This window comes from Stenella coeruleoalba (assembly GCF_951394435.1).
Source record: "Stenella coeruleoalba genome assembly, chromosome: X".
NCBI classification, from domain to species: domain Eukaryota; kingdom Metazoa; phylum Chordata; class Mammalia; order Artiodactyla; family Delphinidae; genus Stenella; species Stenella coeruleoalba.
In genome coordinates, this window is record NC_137152.1 from 83,859,710 (window position 1) to 83,877,344 (window position 17,635).

General features: G+C 44.6%; 1 protein-coding gene across 2 annotated transcripts; it reads left to right on the top strand.

Moving 5' to 3' along the window:
* The first annotated feature begins 1,026 nt into the window (after window positions 1-1,026).
* On the top strand, window positions 1,027-11,053 carry NXF3 (nuclear RNA export factor 3). 2 transcript variants are annotated; one of them, XM_079910237.1, is made up of 20 exons: window positions 1,027-1,282; window positions 3,579-3,753; window positions 3,974-4,127; window positions 4,751-4,834; window positions 4,942-5,046; window positions 5,176-5,256; window positions 5,363-5,432; window positions 5,587-5,675; window positions 5,798-5,905; window positions 6,070-6,179; window positions 7,045-7,081; window positions 7,447-7,515; window positions 7,601-7,656; window positions 7,800-7,907; window positions 8,013-8,071; window positions 8,180-8,295; window positions 8,391-8,433; window positions 9,065-9,137; window positions 9,676-9,857; window positions 10,558-11,053. In XM_079910237.1, exons 1-19 carry the CDS (start codon window positions 1,279-1,281, stop codon window positions 9,836-9,838), a joined length of 1,704 nt encoding a protein of 567 aa, XP_079766363.1. In that variant the 5' UTR covers window positions 1,027-1,278; the 3' UTR covers window positions 9,839-9,857; window positions 10,558-11,053. The 2 variants fall into 2 exon arrangements, with proteins under 2 accessions (XP_079766363.1, XP_079766362.1); XM_079910236.1 differs by having other exon boundaries at window positions 9,676-9,834.
* Window positions 11,054-17,635: the final 6,582 nt, after the last annotated feature.

Genomic DNA, 17,635 nt, shown 5'->3' on the forward strand with positions numbered 1-17,635 from the left:
TTCACATGATACTGTTTCATAAAAAGTCAGAATTTTCAACTTTTGACTTGACAGTGTATCTGTGTATTCATATGCATTTCTGTCTTACATTTCCCTCACCTCAGATGTTCACACTCTCATGTGCAGATTTTTCTTCACCTCTCTCAGGCATTGGACTTCAGGGCATAGAGATCTAGGAAGGGAAGGAGGGCAAGTGGTGGAAAATTCCAGAAGATATTGGAAAATTCCACAAAGTTCTGGCTCATAAACTGGATCCCAGGCTCCTCCCTCCTTCCCTCTTTACAAATCCCTCTGATTTGAGACTTTCAGAGCTACAGTTGTGGTTCTAGCCACTAGGGGATATCTGCCTAAAGTGACTACATTTTTTTTAAAAAAGGAGAGGCTACGGGTTTTTGTTTGTTTGTTTGTTCTTTGTTCTCACTGTCATTACAGTGACCCACCAAACTCTGTTTGATATTTCCTTTATATTTTCAAGTGTCTTTTGTTGTTGTTTTGGTATTATCTCTCTGGAATGGGTTAGAATTAATTCTAGCCATTTGATTATTTTTAGACTATTCAGTTACTTTGTGTAAACTTCAGAAAATCCCCTATACTGCACCAAGAATTTAGTAAAGTTATGCATGGAGAAGTCATCTTCCATTCCATGGAGCTCAATTCCAGTCTCTGTTTCTCTAGGTAGCATCTGAATGACCCTGGACAAGCTCCAGCACCTCAGTAAGCCTCAGCAACCTTGGAAAGTTGGTGATTCTGATATCAGAGTCCCCTTGTGAGGAATTCATGAAAGAACAGAGGCAATGTAGCAAGTACAGAGTCTGGCCTACAGCTGGCACACAGAGTTATCTGGGTTTGCAGAACGAAGGAACACAATGTAGTGTAGCTGATCCAGAGTCTGGCATACAGAGCTCCCTGTGTTTGTAACCAGAAGTATCAAGGTCCCCTAAGCCTCCTGATTCCAGATGGCCTCCTCTGCAAGGGTGGTACAGTTGGAAAGAGTTCCCTGGGTGTTAGGTTGGTAGCAAACTCAGGGGGCAGTAATTACAGGACGTTAAGTCTCCTCTGGCTCCCAGGGCTCTCCTCCTCTGTGCCCTTGGGGAAGGGACTTCCTGTTAGGACTCCATCTTGTTTGTGTGGCTCTGACAAAGTGGTTTGGGGCTTGCACTCTCCTTCTTCGGAAGCCCTTCCTGATATTCTCCAAACCTCCAGCTCCAGACCCACAGATTCTCTTCACGAGCAGCCTGTGAGGAGGGTGGTGACAGATCACTGCCTTCAGGCCACCCCATGGGTGAGTTGATCAGCATGAGACCTTTTCCTCAGATCTCCATAGGGCAGGAGGGGTTCTGGGTTTCCTCCCTAACCCCAACCCACAGGACCCCAACCAGATGACCCCCCTTTAGAGAAGGGGTGGAGAAGGCCCAGGCTGACTAGTTTCCACTCTCTTGAGGAAATGGGTTCTGACACTCCCATCCTGATTCCACATGGAAAACCTCCCCTCCTATGGAAATGGCCATAGCTGAGGTGAATTTTTTCCCCTGGTTAGGGAAAAGGCCTGATTCATGTGACCTAGGGCTTGGAGAGTGGAAATGGTCCCCTAGGCGGGGCATGGGGTTAGTATAAGCTAATATTCTTTGGATTAATAATAGAGGTGGGAGAGGGGAAGAAAACCCACTATTACCCTTGAATCTTACTTTAACTAGGCAGGGTAAATTGTATTAGCCCAGAAAAGGTTCTTGAGGCTGGCTTTATTGCCCAACATATGATCTATTCTGGAATGTTTGAGGAGTAATTGTTATGTGAATTGTTCTATGTCAATTACATACATTTGTTAATTTATTTACGTCACATTTTAAAATCTCCTCCCTGTAGCTGAGTTTTTCTCTGCCACTTTATTGGTCACTCAGTGAGCTGTGTTAAAATTTCCCACTGTGACTGTGGATTTCTCCATTTGCTGTTTATTTCTGTCGGTATTTGCTTTGCATATTTTGGCTTTGTCTTAAGACATGCATACAAACTCAGAATTTTGTATTAATATCTTGTTATTGCAATGCACCTGTTATCATAAGGAAATCTCCCTCTTTCTCTTGTAATGTTTTTTTCTTTAAAGTGTACCTTTTCTTTTACTAATGTGGTTATACCAGCTTTCTTTAGGTTAATGTGGAGAAGGTATACATTTTGCCATTTTTTAATTTTCAGACTTTCCTGATGATTAAATTTTGCATGTGTCTCTTTTAAGGAGCATTTGATGGAAGGTTTCTTGTCCAGTCTGATAATATCTGTCTTTCTATTTGGAATATTTAGCCTGAAACTTTTTAGGTAAAAATAGATGTAATTTGGTTTATGTATATCATGTTACTGTATATTTATTTTTGCCTCTTCTAAGTTCCTTTTCCTTTCCTTTCCTTTGAAAGGGTTAATATTTTATAACTGTTAAATTGTCACCTCATGTGGCTATCTAGTTAAACATTCTTTTGCCATTCTGGTGGTGCTTGCCCTTAAGATTACAATGTACATTTTTGCCTTGTCACTGTCTCATATTAGTTAATTATCTCTTTAGAACTCCTCAGACAATTATGGGACCTTGAGACACTTTGATTCCATATATTCCCTCCAAATTTATTGTCATGCATTTTCATTCTCTATATATTTAAATCCCCAGAAGAAATTACTATCATTGTGTTATATAATCAACACCCATTTAAATTTGCCTACGTATTCACAAATGTCCTTAGTCTTTCTTTCCTGTATCTATGCGCCTCCACGTGGGAGGATATTTCTTCTGCCCAAGAAAGAGCTTATAATATTTCTTTTAGTTTGAGTCTTCTGGTCACAAATTTTCCAAGTTTTTGTTACAGGATGATGAAATGAATGCCTTTTCTTTAAGAATGTTTTTCTTTAAAGCATACTTTTTCTCCAGTTACAATAATACTGTTACACTGAGTTGATATCTTGTTACTTTTGGAAACTTCTCAACCAAGATCTCTTCAAATACCACTTCTCCACTCTTCCCTCCCGTTCTTTCCGGGACTCACATTAACCATGTGTTAGGTATGTTCACTGCATCACCTTTAATTATCTCCCCCTCGCTTTTGGTATTCTCCATGTTATGTCTCTCCAGGCTCCATTCTGGATCTTTTCATCAGATTTATCTTTCATATCTCTAATTCTTCCATCAGGCAGGGAGATCACCTTTGACACTTGAACCAACACACCAGGCTAGATTTCAGGGTAGGTTTTATTGTCCCCCTAGAGAAGAGCAGAGAAGAGAAAGTTAGAGATGAAAAGCCACTTGTCCCAGGTCACATAACCTGATCCAAGCAGAGCAGGGACTAACATCACAGACTAAACCCTGGGTCCAGACACTTTCCTCTGTGCTTGTTTTCTTCTTGGCTGTGAATGCTGCCTACCTCTCATTTCCTGAGAAGCAGAAACACAGTGAAGTCTCTCAGCCTTTTTTTTTTCTTCCTAACTATGATCATTTCCTATTTAGATTTTAAAGTTGGTGGTGTTTCTTCATTAGCCGTGATATTTACCCAGGAATTTTTCTGGTACTGAGAACATTGATGTAATATTCTCAATTTCAGGGTACAATAAGCAAGTAACCTCCTTACAAAGAAGAGCCGGATGCTGGCGTATTTACCAAAGGAGGTATAACAATTGGTCTGAACAAGTCAGGTCTGGTATTCATCCTTCATCCCAGCAGCAGCAAGATAGAGAATCACTAAGAAGTGATGCTCACGTGGACATCCAAGCAAGATAGTAAGTGACGAGGCAGCATGGCTGACCAGTATCAACCAGTGAAAAACAAAACCTTGTAGTTAAATATGTCATTCTTCTCTCTAACCTGGAAGAGTGAGGAATGATGGGATCAGGTTAACGGTTGAGCAGTCTTTATTGTAGCTCTGCTATCATTGGCGAAAATGTAGGGAAGACTTCCCAAGACTATACGGACCACATTCTTCTCTCCACTTCCCCACAGTGCTCCCTATGCCATTCCATCCTGTCATCGGAGAGGCAATTTTCAGGAACAAGACAAAACCCATGTTAGCAAGGAGACAGAGCAAAAGCCTCCAGAGAGAAGAATGGAGAGAAGCAGGCAGGATGAGACCTTGGGGAGCTGGTTCAAGATCAGAGTGAGTGTGCTGGCTAAATGGACCTAACATGTAGAAGAAGATGACAGAGAGAGTCATGTTGGGCGCGTGTAGAGATGCTGGGAACTTTCCTCTCGTGGCAGTGGAGTTGGTAATCTGTCTTGTTATTCCTAGGAGTTAACTTCCTAGATCACGTGAGGGCAGGTTCAGAGAAGCAATATAAAGGGAGCAGACTGACTGCAGGGAGCATGGGAGAGGCTGTCTAAAAGCAAAGGAGGAAACTACTGCCAAGGAGATGGAGCAACTCCACACCAGAAGACACAGTTTGGCTCAAGCTGAGTGCGGGAGGAGGTTGAGTCTCTGGGGTCCTCGTCAGAGGGGCGGGCCAAGTCTGCCTTAGGTAGGATCTCTTAGAACTTTATAAAAGTAAGCACATGTGAAAGATATGAAGTCGATTATTTCAGGAAAAGTATTTAAATGGAAAGAAAGGGTATTTAGGAAGTCCATGTCTGGTGTAAAAGTTAGCGAGAACAGATATTGTCCTATCTTAAGAAATTACCTAAAGCCTGAAAAAAGGTCCTAAAGCAAGACACAGCTGGGTCTTATCTTAACCTTGGATTCCATTGTATCACTTTTCTTTCCCCAATTATTTCTTTGGCTCCTAGATTCCCTTCGGTATTAAATATGATGAGAAGTGGCTGCTGAATTTGATTCAGAAGCAATGCAGTGTCCCCTTCACCCCAGTCGAAGTAAGAGAGGACATTGAGGCCGATGAGAGGAAACGGGGTAGATGGCAGGCCCAGATGAGAAATGGCTCTGGTCTCATACTGTGCTTCTCTTGTCACTCTCCCTACAGTTTCACTATGAGAAAATGCAGGCCCAGTTCTTCGTTGAGAATGCCAACATTGCCTTCGCACTGAAGAATGTCAACGGCAAGATTTACAATGAGGCTAATGAAAGGGTATGTATCAAGGGCATGAGCAGGGCTAGCTGGGGGCAAGAGGGCAGGGCAGGACAGGGGCATGGTCTTGCTTGATCCCAGGGCTCAGATTTCCTGGAGCTTACCCAGCCCCTCTTGTGTTCTCAACAGATATCTATCTTTGTTGATCCCTGTGATGCACCCCACTCTGTGCTGAAGGAGCTGAGGTCAGAAAAGGTGGAGCAGATAAAGGTAATGCAGACTCAACACAACCTGTGCACTCACAGCCAGACCCACCTATTGCCCCCGATCACCACCTCAGACTCAGAGCCCCTGAACCCCATCCCTAACTCTGCAGCTGCCCGTGAAGGAACAATATGATGCCTCCCAGCAATCTCTTGACATCCAGAGAGTCCGCTCTGACCCTGGTATGGCTACAGCAGTAATTGTAGAGCAGGTGAGGGCAGAGGGGTCTAGCTGGAAAGGATACTCAGGAATGGTAACTCGGGGAGGGGTTGGTGCTGGAGCTGTACCAGCCAGGAGCCTCTCAGTCCCCGTTTCCCTCCTCCTGTCTTCCTGGAGACTTGATGACCCGTGATACTGGAATGGCACGAAACCCTAGAACTGGCATGGCCGCCTCCCTGCAGATCCATCCAGGGAATATGCCCAAGGTGAGGACCTTAGACCCAATGTTGGGGCAGGTGGTGATGGTGGGAGAGATTAGGTAGAAGAGGCAGATTTGTCTCAGGTATCCCCTGCTGGGGTCCTCACTCTAACTCTTTCCTCATCATAGCTTTTGGCCTTGGACCTGAGCAATAAGAAACCCTACCAGCTGCACAGCCTGTCCAACACTATGCCGAATGCTTCCAACACCAAGAACTTGAACCTCTCCAACACTGAGGTGAGGTGTGGTACCCAGATCCGTCTTTGAAGGGAAAGTGGGAAGGCGCATGTGGTGGTGACAGAGGAAGGGAAATGGATTTGTAGGAAAAGGAAGCGACTAGGGGTGCACGGCCATTCTGGCTCTGTTTCTCTGGCCCATGTGGTTCCTCCTCATAATCACAGGTGGAGTCTGCAGGGGAGATGGACAAGGGTGAGCAGCTGGAGCCAGAAGGGATGTGTGCAGACAGAAACCCCCTGTGCACCACCTTCCCTGATATGTCAACCAACATAAGGTCAGATGCATCCTCTGTTACCCGGTGGCAGCCTGAGCTACTCCCGAAAGTGCCCGTTTGCAAGGGGCAGCTGACGTGGACCTCAGGGAGGACTACAGGCCCTATGCTCTCCTCTCTGCATCACAAAGCTGCCAAAGTTTCAACCAGCACCCAGTGGGCCCCCAGCCCAACATGTGCATATTTTACATACTTACGTGCTGTGTCTGAGCTGTTCTGGGGCAGGTGAAGAGCTGCAAATGGGGCGTCATTTCCCCTTTCTCCTCTCTTCTTCCCTTACCCCCACCACGGGAAAGCTTCTTTCCCTTCCCTTTGTTTTCTCTCTCTCCCTTGTGTCTAGGCCCATATGTCTCTCTCATCTATCCCCTCGTACCTTCACTCCCTTTCTGTCTTCATCCCCCTCCATCTCCCTCCCTGAGCCCCACCTCACTCACCTCCCTGCCCCAGGACCCTGGGCCATCCAAGGGGGAAGTCCAGGTCTTGGTCCAGGTCTTGGCAGAGTGCTGGACCGCCAGTGAGGTAGCAGAGCCTCGGGCACACACCCCATTCCCTCTTCTCTCCACAGCCTTCAGTGGGGCTCTGGAGGCAGGAAGGGAGGGGAAGGAAGCCCTGCAGCATGGGTTTGAAATGCTGGTCCCTGTGGCACTGGAGAAGAGAGTCCAGGCAGTCTGCGGGGGAGCTACCCAGGGGAAGGAGAGGAAGGGAGGGAGGGAGGGAGGGCCTGCCCTCCCTCTGTGTCAGTCGATGGGGGACGTGTTCAGGGCCCTGGAAGCCTGGGACGCTGTGGTGTGGGTGTACTTGCTCCCATGAGGAAGAGGGTCACCGCCACAGTTTCACTGACTTTTCTGTTTTGTCTTGATTTTGGCAGCTCCATCCTGGAATTGTTCCCCAAGTTACTAACCTTGGTAAGTGTATTCCTTGTTCACTGACTCCTCTAACTGGCACTGACAGCACCCACATACTACTCTGCACCCCATTAGGTCTTGCCCCAGTTACAGTTTTGAAACTGACCCTTCAAAGTCCTGGGCGGAGGGGGATGGTACAGTCCCTGTGGGAGCCTGACAAACGCTCTGGATCTTCTTCAAGCACATACTTCATAGGCTTTGGGGAATCCACGGTGATGATCCAAACTGTAGTCCTGCCCATGGAATTTCCAGGGCCCTTTCACCACTCACCTCTGACCCTCACCCTCTCTTGGGCCCATCCTTTTCCCTGATCATCCAGCACCACCTCCTGGTCTGCACTGCTGACATTCTCTTCTCTTCCCCAGGATGACCAGGAGACATCCCCACTGGCTAAGTGTGGTTTTGAAGCCTGCAAGCGCTTACCAACCTGCAAGGTGAGGATGGAGGATCAAGCCAGGTTTTAAGTGGTGCCTGAGAAGGGGGTGTCAGCCATGGTCCTGAGGACTGTTTTGATTCCAGGGAAGCTACTTTGGATCTGATGAGCTGAAGAACCTAGTCCTGAAATTCCTGAAGCAGTAAGTATCTCTGGGAAGCTGAGCAAGGGGGGCAGGTCTAGGACAGGTGAGGCCACCTGAGCACAGGTCTGCTCAGGGGAGTTTTCAAGTCTCATTTGAGGTCCAGACCACAGAGATAGACTGTCTTCATTGCTCCTCCTTAGGTACTACTTGATCCATGACTATGGAGACAGACAGGTTCTCGCGGGTGCTTATCACGAGGAGGCCTGCTTCTCCCTGACGATTCCCTTCCACCCTGAGGACCCAGCCCCGTGAGTATCACAGCACAGGCTGTGCTCCTGGGCTGTGTGGCTCCCCAGCAGACACAGGCAGCTCCTGCAAACACCCACCACCCACTGTTGCTCTTTGTCTCCTAGAAGCAGCTTGTGCGAGTATTTCAAGGACAGCAGGAATATGAAGAAGCTCAAGGACCCCTGTGAGTGTGTGATGGGAAGACTGGGTGGGAAAGGGCGGTGAAGGGGTCAATCATAGGGCCCAGGGCGTGGCAGCCCCTGACCTTCGCTCACTTCCCCTCCCCTCACAGACCTGCGGGTCCAGCTGCTGAAGCACACAAAACGTGTCATTGTGCACACCCTCTGTGTGTTGCCCAAGACTCAGCATGACTTCAGCTCCTTCGTGGTGGACACGTGGTTCCAGACGGTGAGCGCCTGCTTCCTCCCCCGGGTGGGCCCAGGAAGCCGCAGGTGGGTGGGAGGTGGAGGTGGTGACTGGGCGCCTGGGCTCTTCCCTTTCAGGAAACGATGCTCTGCTTCTCCGTCAGTGGGGTGTTCAAGGAAGGTGAGTGTGTGTAGACCCCCAGCGCAGATGCCCCACTGCTGCCTCCCCCTGGCCAGGCTCACTCCCAGAACCACCTAGCTTCCCTGACCCCTTCCCTTCCTTTCCCTTCCCTTCCCTTCCCTTCCCTGCATTCCACCCCTCCCCTCCCCACCTGCCCTCCCCCACCTCCCCTCCCCTCCTCTCCCCTCCCCTTCCCCACTGTGTTCTCCTGCCCTCAGGCTTCCCACAGACAACCCAGGTCTGAGCTGTGTCCATGCCTGTCTGCCCTGCACACCCTGGGCGTTGGGGACACAGGCTGTGGATTTTGGTGGCTCTCAACCCAGATACTTCCTCTGAGAACTTGGGCCATTACTTAAGGTCTCAGTTTCCTCATTTTCAAAATGGGGTAGTATCCACCTCTTGGGCGGCTGTGAAAAATGCACCCCGTGAACTTGTGTGGTGGTCGTCAGGGGCCCTGTCACTGGGTGCAGACTGCTCCTATAGTTGCCCTCCCCATTCCCGACACCCTGGCCCCCGTGAACAACTGCCCTCTCAGCATGAGTGTCCAGTCACACCCTGACTGGGGACCGCTGTGTGAGCGTGTACAGCACGTGTGGCTCTAAGGGGTACTGTTGTTTGTTTGCTGTTGAAGTGGAAGGAAGTTCTCAGGGCTGTGTGCGTGCCTTCACCCGGACCTTCATCGCTACCCCTGCCCACTACGCCAGGTGAGAGCCCTATAGTGGGTGGGAATGCCCATCCCCGCCTGGGCTCAGGTGCGTGGGAATGTGGTGGCAAAGACCTTAGGTTTACTCAGTATTGTGGAAAGCCAGCAGGGAGATCCCAGGAGCAGTGTAGCCTAGTGGTTAGGAAGAGCGTGGGCTCTGGAATCGGCCTATGGGTTCTTTCCTTGACCCAGCGCTCACTCGCTGTGTGACCTTGGTCAATTCTCATGACCTCTGTGTGACTCAGTGTCATCTTCTGAGAATGGGGATCAGACTGTCCACCCCTTGCACTGTGGTAAAGGGTAAATGCGAAATTGCCTGTGGGTTGGGGATGAACCTATAAATCAAGTGAAGGTGGTAGACAGTCTCTCCAAAGGTGGGCTCTGTAGGGAGGGGCACAGGTACCAGTCAAGGAACCTGGGAGACAGACACAGGAGGGACGTGGAAGGAATCTGGTTGCTGAGTGCCAGTGGGAGCAGAGTCAGTATTGGGGGTGTGGGTGTCCATCCACCAGTTGTCTGAGGGCCCATTTTTCCTTCAGTCTGTGCATCGTGAATGACGAGCTGTTTGTGAGGGATGCCGACCCCAGCGAGACCCAGAGTGTGTTCTCCATCCCACTGTCTACACCCACCTCCAGCTCCATGCACCCCTCTCCCAGCAGCAGCAGGACATCATGCAGGCATCCTCCACCCCATCTGAGGTGAACCTCTAGTGGTCTCAGAAGTGAGTGCTGGGGTTGCATGGGGATAGGAGGGAGCTGGGAGGAGTAGAGGAGTGATTAATGGGAATTTTCAGGTAATTATTTTAAATCTATTTTTTCTTACAAACGTTTACTTGTGAGAAATACCCTAATTTCATACTAATACATTTCCATGTATTATAAAATACAGGTATCCTATCTTATATACTGTTTTGAAACTTCTTTTATTATTAGTGCCAGCATAGTTTCTTCTCAGTATATGTGACGCTACATTATTCTTTCTAAGATCAATATATTAAACAATTGAATTCCAGGAAGCCATAAGCTATTATTGATAGGCATTTAGCTTTTCGCCTCTTTTTCAGCATTACATGCAGTGGCATCTGCTCATTCTGGTACATACATGTTGGTAAACTTGAAGGCTTGCTCTTGCAGCATAGATGTAGCAGTGAAGTTGTGTGGTCAAGTGTCTCCAGTTTGGTCCTAAGGGAGGTCATCTATCCTCCCCCACTAGAGGTGCTTTCAGTACAATGACTAGACTATACCAGAACTAAAAATTTCTTTACTCATCAAAAAGTGAATTCTGAGAATTCAGAGATAAGAAGAAATAGACGTCTAGGGTTTCAGGAAGGTGAAGGTGGACAGAAGTCAGGTGCCCGGGGGTTGACACTCACGGCTGCTGGCTCTGCTGACATCCCAATTCTTTCTCTTTACTTTCTTCAGTCCAAGGGCAAAATTCCACATGTGACCCTCATCCACTGACCTGGGATCTTGAGAACAAAACTCTGCAAATGAGCCTTTAGATGTCATTTTCATCCTCATCATATTTGTCACCTCTCTTCTCTTAACTGAAGCCATATCCATGACTAAGCTTGCAGTCCAGCTAATCAGGAAGCCAAAGTTTACCGTGTAGGCCTGCCCATTGTTTTTTATTTCTCCAACGCATGATCCTTGTTTATCTTTATATTAAAGAGTAACATTGCACATTGTATATTGTGTGTCTTGGATTGCTCTTCCCCTGACCCAACCATGAGTTAGTGGGGCCAGGACCAAAAGGTCCCATCTCCCACATCATCCCTGGCAGTCTCTAGCATTTATATCCGACCTACACAGTGCTTGAAAATTATAGAGTAAGGACTCCATTCCTGGACAACCCTAAAATCCAAGCTTTGCCTCCCGATAACCTTCTCTCCACCACTTCAGTACTCACAAGTTGTGACCGTTCTGATGTTCACTTCTATAAGCAAACATAAGGTATTTAGCAAGTAAAGTACCATATTTACTCCAATAATTATGGATTTCTTAATCATTTAACAGGTCTAAAACTGTGTTAACATTTTTATTAAGTTCTTAGGTTCTGTACCTAAGACGATTTTCCCCACAACTCCTGTGTTGTTTTTTTAACTTTTTTATTTTGAAATAATTATCGATTTACCAGAAGTTGCAAAAAAATGTGTACAGAGGTCATGTATACCCATCACGCACCTTCTCCTAATGATAACACCTTGTATTACTTTAGTACAGTATCGAAACTAAGAAATGGACATTGGTACAATCCACTGAGCTTACCACAATTTCGCCATTTTACATGCACTCATTTGTGTGTTAGAACACTTGTGCATAATACTTATATATATAATTCCATGCACTTTTACCAGCAGTGTAGGTGTTCTAACTATCACCACAAACAAGATCAAAAACTGTTTCATCACCACACGTTTCCCTCATGTTAGCCTTTATAGCCACACCCACCTTCTTCCTGATCCCACATCCCTAAACTCTGTCAAACACTATTATAATTTCCTAAATGTCATAGAAATGGAATCATATAGTACACTACCTTTAGGAATGGATTCCTTTCACTCAGCATAATTCTCCTGAGATCCATCCAAGTTGTAAAGTGTGTCTATCGTCTGTTCCTTTTTATTGCTGAATAGGATTCCACGGTGTGAATGTACCACAGTTTGCTTACCCATTCCCCCGCTGAAAGACATCTGGGCTATTTCCACTTTTTAACTATTGTGAGTAAAACTGTGATGAACTTCATGTAAAGGTTTTTGTGTAAACATAAATTTTCATTTCTCTGGGTAAATTGCCCAGAGTGCAACTGCTGTATCATTTGGTAATCGCATGTTTCCTTTTGAAAAACCTGCCAAATTGTTTTCCAGACGACCTGTACCATTTTGCATTGCCTTTGGCAATGTGTGAGTGACTCAGTTTATCCAGTGTTGCCTGCATTTGGTTTTGTCACTGTTTTTTTCAGCCGTTCTGATAGGTGGGTTTAACATTTCATTGTGCTTTTAATTTGCATTTGCATGATGGCTAAAGATGTTGAATAGCTTTTCCTAAGCCTGTTTGCCCTCTGTTCATGTCTTTCATCCATTTTATAATTGGATTAAGAGGCAAGAAGTTACCTCTAGAGAGCTGCCCTGGCTCTGGCTAACAGGCAGAGTAAGAGAATGTGAGGCCCCTCGAGACTCACTTTTCTTGACAGGGAGGGCAGAAGTGGGGCTGAAGCTATTAAATGTTCCTCAAATTAGGACTGAACTTGGATATGGAACAGGATTAAGAGGTGGGGGCATCTCTGGGTCCATCTGTGGAGATCTGGGTAGGGCAGAAAAAGACGGGGGATATGGGGTAGAGGAAACACAGTGGAAGGAGGGAGATATGGGGGGATGCCTTCTAAACGATGCTAGATTCATCACTCTCAGCCTGCTCAATGGAGTGCAAAAACTATTCTCCTAGACGTGTGGTTTTCAACTCTGGATATCCATTAGGATCCCCTCGAATGCTCAGATTCAACCAGCTGAATCAGAGCCTCTAGGGATAAGCATAGTCATCAATATCTTTAAGGTTTACCCCAGTTGATTCTAATGAGCTGTCAAAATTGAAAACCTTATCTGATGGTGTATTAGTTTGCTATGGCTGCCATAACAAGACACCACAGGCTGAGTAGCTTAAACAACAGAAATTTATTTCTCACAGTTTTAAAGGTTGGAAGTCCAAGATCCAGGTGTCCACAGGTTTGGTTTCTTCTGAGGCCTCTTGCCTTGGCTTGCAAATGGCCTCCTTCTTACTCCTTCTTCACATGGTTGTCCGTCTGTGCACACACACCCTGGTATCTCTTTACGTGTCCTAAACTCCTCTTATAAGGAAACCAATCATATTGGATTAGTGTCTACCCTAACGGCCTCATTTTAATTTAATCACCTCTTTAAAGGCCCTATCTTCAAACACAGTCACATTCTGAGGTATTGGGGGTAAAGCTTCCACATATGAATTTGGGTAGGACACAGTCCAGTCCACAACAGATGGTATGAGAAATACCTGGGTCTGAGAAATTCATCTCCCTTTTAGCTACCTTCCTGGAACTACTATACAACACTTCTGCCATCACCTCAATAGGTAGAAGTTGGTCATGTGACCATTCTTGGCTGCAAAGGAGGCTATAAATGTGGTCTTTTACTGGAAATATCACTGTCCCAAATAAATTTAGGATTCTTTTATTAAGAAAGAAGGAGAATAGGTATAGAACATATGCTACACTTTCACACCCAAGGCAGCTAGAAGCACCACCTCAATTATCATGTCCTTTCTACCCAGTTTTCCAACCACAGTTTTCATGGGTTCAAACAAAACTGCTGCTTCAGAGACACCTGAGCTCACTCTCCCATCCTCCCAAATCCCATGTCCCAGACTATGCCTGAGTCCTCACAACTTAGCATGCTAAATCTACATCATTCACTCACTCAGTCATTCATTCAACAAATATTTATTGGTTACCAGTGATATGTGAGGCACTGTGATAGGCACTGGAGATAAATCAGAGAACCTGACAGACAGGGTCATGGTTCTCATGGAGCTCACATTCTACAGGGGTTGATACACTCAAGATTTAAGAGCCATTAAGAAAATAATATGGGAAAATGTGACAGAGAATGACTAGGGTGGGGAAGGCAAGGAAGGATTTTCTGAAGACGTAACTTAGATTTAATATTCAAATAACAAGAAGTACACAGTCAGCAGTGGGAAGATATAGGAGCTGAGCCCTCGAGGCAGAGGGAAGAGCAAGAGGAAAGGCCTTAAGATATGGGCAAGCTTGGCAGTTTTAGGGAACAGCTTGTATGCCAGTGTGTATTGGGAGGACAGTGTTAGAAAATGAGGTGAGAATGGTAGGAGGGGCCCAATAATAATGGTCCTGTGGGCCATGGGAAGGACTCTGGGTTTTGTTCTTATTATGATGGAGCCATTGGGTGCTTTCTGAAAGGAAGGGAATTATTATTATAATCTACCTTATTAAAGCTCATTCTGAATGTTCCTTGGAGGACAGACGGAAATACAGCAACTGTAAGATCAAGAGACAAGATTAGGAGGCTACTACACACATGACAGTGAGAGGTTACAGTCTCGTAGACCACAGTCGTAGCAATGGAAGGGGTGAGATGGGGTTTGAAATGAGATGTATCTTGGAAGTACTGAACTTGTTGATGAAGTCCACGTTTGTGGTAAGGATAGAGAGGAATTAAGTGTGTCTCTTGGAATGTGGATTTTTGCAGCTGGGTTAGGGCGGTTTTCTTCCATGGGGAAATGAATGGAGGACCAGCTTTGGTACAATGCCAGGAAACTGACAGTTCTGTTTTGACCATGTCGTTTGTGGAGCCTATGAATAATCTGGGTGGGGAGCATGTGGTTGGATGTATAAGTCAGGAGATCCTGAGAATATTCTTGGCTGTGGCAAAAAAAAAAAACCCTAAACAAACAAAAAAACAAGCATGCAAGCAAGCAAACGAAAAACCCAACTGTACAGTTCAATCTGAAAATACAGGTTGATTCCACATATGAGCATGACACAGCTCTAGATTCTGGAAGGGATACAAAGACATATTAAACACCAACTTCACTGAGCTATAATTTGTGTTCAACATAATGCATCCATCTTTTTTTCTTTTTTTTTTTGGTTGTGCTGCGCGGCTTGCAGGATCTTAGTTCCCCAACTGGGGATCAAACTGGGCCCCTTGCAGTGAGAGCACCGAGTCCTAACCACTGGACTTAGCTGTAAGCCTAAGGCTCTGGCCTGCCAGGGGTTACAAACTGTCAGAGAAGAAAGATATATGTGTGGAATATAACTATAACTATCATTCATCCACTTATTCATTCATTCATGCACCTAGTGCATGTCAAGCTTAGTGCTAAGAAGGGAAGATAGGACCATGAACAATTTCAGACAATGTCTCTGTCTTCCTGAAGATTAGGAGTCGAAATAGTGGCTCTGGTTGCTAAATAGTAAGGGAGGTATTTGGTGAGATAATTGGGGCCCCAAAAGGTCTAACCCCAGTGCACAGACGCAACTCTTCCCCTTCTGCATGTCTCATTGACAATGCTGTGGCATGACCTAGAACATAGAGCTGTTAGAATAGAATGAGCCTGAATATTCTGTGCATAAATGGCTGAGGAAACGGCTTTCCAAACCTTCCACCCAGCAATCAGCCCTGATTATGTGCAGAAGTAGATCTCAATTTCATTTAATTCTCACAGTTGGAGTTGTATGACTAATTATTTTTTCTCTGTATCTAGTTAAGAAGCTGAGGTTAAGAAGGGTCAGGTATCTTGGAATCTTCCAATCCAAGAACATGGTATATCTCTCCATCTATTTGTATCATCTTTAATTTCTTTCATCAGTGTCTTATAATTTTCTGCATACAGGTCTTTTGTCTCCTTAGGTAGGTTTATTCCTAGATATTTTATTCTTTTTGTTGCAATGGTAAATGGAAGTGTTTTCTTGATTTCACTTTCAGATTTTTCATCATTACTGTATAGGAATGCCAGAGATTTCTGTGCATTAATTTTGTATACTGCAACTTTACCAAATTCATTGATTAGCTCTAGTAGTTTTCTGGTAGCATCTTTAGGATTCTGTATGTATAGTATCATGTCATCTGCAAACAGTGACAGCTTTATTTCTTCTTTTCCGATTTGGATTCCTCTTATTTCCTTTTCTTCTCTGATTGCTATGGCTAAAACTTCCAAAACTATGTTGAATAAGAGTGGTGAGAGTGGCCAACCTTGTCTTGTTCCTGAGCTTAGTGCAAATGCTTTCACGTTTTCACCATTGAGGATGATGTTGGCTGTGGGTTTGTCATATATGGCCTTTATTATGTTGAGGAAAGTTCCCTCTATGCTTATTTTCTGCAGGGTTTTTATCAGAAATGGGTGTTGAATTTTGTCAAAAGCTTTCTCTGCATCTACTGAGATGATCATATGGTTTTTCTCCTTCAATTTGTTAATATGGTTTATCATATTGATTGATTTGCATATATTGAAGAATCCTTGCATTCCTGGAATAAAGCCACTTGATCATAGTGTATGATCCTTTTAATGTGTTGTTGGATTCTTTTTGCTAGTATTTTATTGAGGATTTTTCATCTATGTTCATCAGTGATATTGGCCTGTAGTTTTCTTTCTTTGTGACATCCTTTTCTGGTTTTGGTATCAAGGTTATGGTGGCCTCGTAGAAGGAATTTGGGAGTGTTCTTCCCTCTGCTATATTTTGGAAGAGTTTGAGAAGTATAGGTGTTAGCTCTTCTTTAAATGTTTGATAGAATTGGCCTGTGAAGCCATCTGGTCCTGGCTTTTGTTTGTTGGAAGATTTTTTTTTTGGAAGATTTTTAATCACAGTTTCAATTTCAATGCTTGTGATTGGTCTGTTCATATTTTCTATTTCTTCCTGATTCAGTCTTGGAAGGTTGTGCATTTCTAAGAATTTGTCCATTTCTTCCAGGTTGTCCATTTTATTGGTATAGAGTTGCTTGTAGTAATCTCTCATGATCCTTTGTATTTCTGCAGTGTCCGTTGTTACTTCTCCTTTTTCATTTCTAATTCTATTGATCTGAGTCTATTCCCTTTTTTTCTTGATGAGTCTGCCTAATGGCTTACCTATTTTGTTTATCTTCTCAAAGAACCAGCTTTTAGTTTTATTGATCTTTGCTATTGTTTCCTTCATTTCTTTTTCATTTATTTCTGATCTGATTTTTATGATTTCTTTCCTTCTGCTAACTTTGGGGGTTTTTTGTTCTTCTTTCTCTAATTGCTTTAGGTGCAAGGTTAGGTTGTTTATTCAAGATGTTTCCTGTTTCTTAAGGTGGGCTTGTATTGCCATAAACTTCCCTCTTAGAACTGCTTTTGCCGCATCCCATAGGTTTTGGGTCGTCGTGTCTCCATTGTCATTTGTTTCTAGGTATTTTTTTGATTTCCTCTTTGATTTCTTCAGAGATCACTTCGTTATTAAGTAGTGTATTGTTTAGCCTCCATGTGTTTGTATTTTTTACAGATCTTTTCCTGTAATTGATATCTAGTCTCATGGCGTTGTGGTCAGAAAAGATACTTGATAGAATTTCAATTTTCTTAAATTTACCAAGGCTTGCTTTGTGACCCAAGATATGATCTATCCTGGAGAATGTTCCATGAGCACTTGAGAAAAATGTGTATTCTGTTGTTTTTGGATGGAGTTTCCTATAAATATCAATTAAGTCCATCTTGTTTAATGTATCATTTAAAGCATGTGTTTCCTTATTTATTTCATTTTGGATGATCTGTCCATTGGTGAAAGTGGGGTGTTAAAGTCACCTACTATGAATGTGTTACTGTCAATTTTCTGTTTTATGTTTGTTAGTATTTGCCTTCCAGGTCACTTATCCGTTCTTCTGCCTCAGTTATTCTGCTGTTGATCCCATCTAGAGTATTTTTCATTTCATTTATTGTGTTGTTCATCATTGTTTGTTTCATCTTTAGTTCTTCTAGGTCC